The sequence below is a fragment of the Sceloporus undulatus genome, chromosome 4, assembly GCF_019175285.1.
Source record: "Sceloporus undulatus isolate JIND9_A2432 ecotype Alabama chromosome 4, SceUnd_v1.1, whole genome shotgun sequence".
Taxonomy (NCBI): domain Eukaryota; kingdom Metazoa; phylum Chordata; class Lepidosauria; order Squamata; family Phrynosomatidae; genus Sceloporus; species Sceloporus undulatus.
The window spans coordinates 3,209,130-3,212,208 of record NC_056525.1 but is presented as its reverse complement, the minus strand read 5'-3'; the positions used below and the strand labels follow the sequence as shown (position 1 = coordinate 3,212,208).

Genomic DNA, 3,079 nt, shown 5'->3' with positions numbered 1-3,079 from the left:
ATTATTATTATTATTATTATTATTATTATTATTATTATTATTATTATTATATCCCGCCTCTCCCTACAGATCGAGGCGGGAGAACAGCACATATATAAATTTACACATAGTTAAAATACATTCCCATTATACAAAGCAAAAATTAAAAACACAATAAAATACCTGTACATGTGCAATATCAAAAACTGATTCCTCATCAAGTTCCGAGCGGAGTATCATTTTAAGCTGTTAAAGGAGGTCTGGGGATAGGCTCGCTGGAAGAGATCCATCTTGATTGCCTTCTGAAAGGCATCTAAGGTGGTAATGAGATGGCTCTCCTCCGGCAAGCCATTCCACAATTTGGGAGCCATCCCAGTGAATGCCCTATGGGAAGTAGATCTTAAATCTAGTCTTTGGGCAGTCCAATAGGTTCTTCCCTATAGTTCTGAGAGTGCGGGGCGGATTGTGTAGGCCGGGAGAGGCGTTCCTTCAAGTAACTCGGGCCCAAGCCATGTAGGGCTTTTAAGGTAATGACCAACACTTTGTACTGCGCCTGGAAACTAATTGGCAGCCAGTGAAGAGATCTTAAGATTGGTGTTATATGGTCAGTCCTAGGTGTACTGGTGACCAGTCTAGCTGCTGCATTTTGTACCAATTGAAGTTTCCGAACTTGATACAAAGGTAGCCCCATGTAGAGTGCATTACAGAAATCTAAATGAGAGATTACCAGTGCATGCACCACTGCTTCAAGGTCCTTTCGGTCCAGGTAGAGACGCAGTTGGCGTATCAACCGAAGTTGGTACCAGGCACTTCTGGCCATCGCATATACTTGAGAAGACATTTGTAGTGATGGATCCAGAAGAACCTCCAAACTGCGAACTTTGTCCTTTAGGGGAAGTGTGACCCCGTCCAGGAGTGGTTGACAAATCTCCATACCTGGACTTGGGGAACCTATCGCAAGTACCTCCGTTTTCTCTGGATTCAGCCTGAGTTTGTTTTCCCTCATCCAGCCCGTTACTGACTCAAGGCAGGCGTCCAGAGGAGAGATGCCTTCCTTAGTCACTGCATCAGTCGGAGACATAGAGAAATAAATTTGGGTGTCATCAGCGTACTGATAACACCGTGCCCCATGTCTCCGGATGATCTCTCCCAGCGGTTTCATGTAAATGTTAAACAGCATGGGGGACAAGATGGTGCCCTGAGGGAATGCCAGATGTCAGCTCTCTTTTAGAAGAGCATGAGTCCCCCAGCAAATGGAGCCCTGGTGGCGCAGTGGTTAAATGCCTGTACTGCAGCCAATCACTCAAAACCACAAGGTTGCGAGTTCAAGACCAGCAAAAGGGCCCAAGCTCAACTCAGGCTTGCATCCTTCCGAGGTTGCTAAAATGAGTACCCAGACTGTTGGGGGCAAATTAGCTTACTTGCTAATTAGCTTACTTGTTGTTCACCGTTATGATCTTTGGAATAGCGGTATATAAATAAAACAATTTATTATTATTATTATTATTATTATCATCATCATCATCATCATCATCACCACCACCACCACCACCACCACCACCTAGAATCTGCCCGAGAGGTAGGAACGGATCCACTCAAGCGCAGTGCCCCCGACACCTAATTCCCTCAGGCGTTCCAGAAGGATACCATGCTCGATGGTATCAAAAGCCACTGAGATGTCCAAGAGCATCAACAAGGTCACACTTCCCCTGTCGATGCCCAGACAGAGATCATCGACTAAGGCAACCGTGGCTGTCTCAATGCTGTATCCCACCCTGAAGCCAGTTTGAAATGGGTCCAGATAATTGGTTTCATCCAAAACAGCTTGGAGTTGAAGGGAGACTGCCCTCTCGATAACCTTGCCCAAGAATGGTAACAGGGAGACCGGTCTGTAGTTATTTCTGATCAGGGGATCTAAAGAGGGTTTTTTTAAACAGCGGTTTAACTATTGCTTGTTTTAATTCGGTTGGAAAAATTCCCTCTTTAAGGGATGTGTTGATTATAAGATGTAACAACATTTTCATCCCATCCCCCCCCCCCCCCGGAACGGTCAACCACGATGGGCAAGGGTCGAGAGGGCACGCCGTCTTCTTCACACTTCCAAGGAGTTTGTCCACTTCGTCAGTATTTACAAACTCAAAGTGATCCAGAATAACTAAATCTGTGGAGTCACTGGACAACTCTCTTACTGAATCTGTTTCAATGTCTGCGTCCAAATCAGCCTTTATCTGAGAGATTTTGTCCTCAAAAAAGTCATTAAAAGCATCACCGCAGGCTTTAGATGGTTCTAAAAATGGGTTCAGGGTGGGAGGCAATAGGGTTAGCTCTTTAACCACCCTGAACAAGTTCTGCTGGACGGGACTCTGTGGATGCAATTCGTGCAGCATAGAATGAGTTCTTTGCTGCATCAATTGCCACTCCGTAACTCTTCAATAGGGTCTCATGGAGTGGCTCGTCAGACAAAAGCTGGCCCCCTTCATTTGCCAAAGATCTTCCGTATAACAAGGTTTTTTATTTGAAGCGGGCCGGAAAGGACGCTCAGGAGCAATACTGTCTATAGCCCTGGTAAAAAGGTTCCAGGTATCAACCAGGGCATCCACAGAATCGCCGTCATTCACAACCATAAAACCCTCTAAGGCTTCTTGGAACCTTTTGGATTCCATCAGCCTTCGAGGGCGGACCATTCTAATAGGTCCTCCACCCCCAAGGGGGATATGGATGGCAGCCTTCGGTCCCACCTTGACCAGAAAATGATCCGTCCATGACAGAGCAGAGGTCTGAATTACCTCTGCCCACGGCTGTCCCTGATCCGTACTGAAGACCACATCGAGCGCATTACCTGCACAATGTGTTGGACCCGAGACTAGTTGGGATAGGCCCATGGCTGTAATGGAAGCCATGAACTCTCGAGCCACACCTGTAAGTTCTGATAACCCAGCCTCAAAGGGGATGTTGACGTCCCCCAGGACAAGAAGCCTAGGGGACTCCAACACCAGCTCTGAGACCAGTTTATCAGCTTGGCCAGGGAGTCTGTTAGGTTACGGGGTCGACAGTAAACCAACAGAAGCCCTAGATTATCCTTAGCCTTCAGGGTTAGGTA

The 3,079-nt window shown here is 46.7% G+C and overlaps 1 protein-coding gene across 1 annotated transcript in view; it reads right to left on the bottom strand.

The window, feature by feature from the left end:
- The window catches only part of LOC121928103 (polycomb group protein ASXL1-like), a 22,167-nt gene extending 19,361 nt beyond the window's left edge, over positions 1 to 2,806 (bottom strand). The window contains exon 1 of the mRNA XM_042462391.1: positions 2,776 to 2,806. Within this exon, the coding sequence (XP_042318325.1) occupies positions 2,776 to 2,806 (31 nt within the window). The remainder of the gene's footprint in view (positions 1 to 2,775) is intronic.
- Between the last annotated feature and the right edge of the window lie 273 nt (positions 2,807 to 3,079).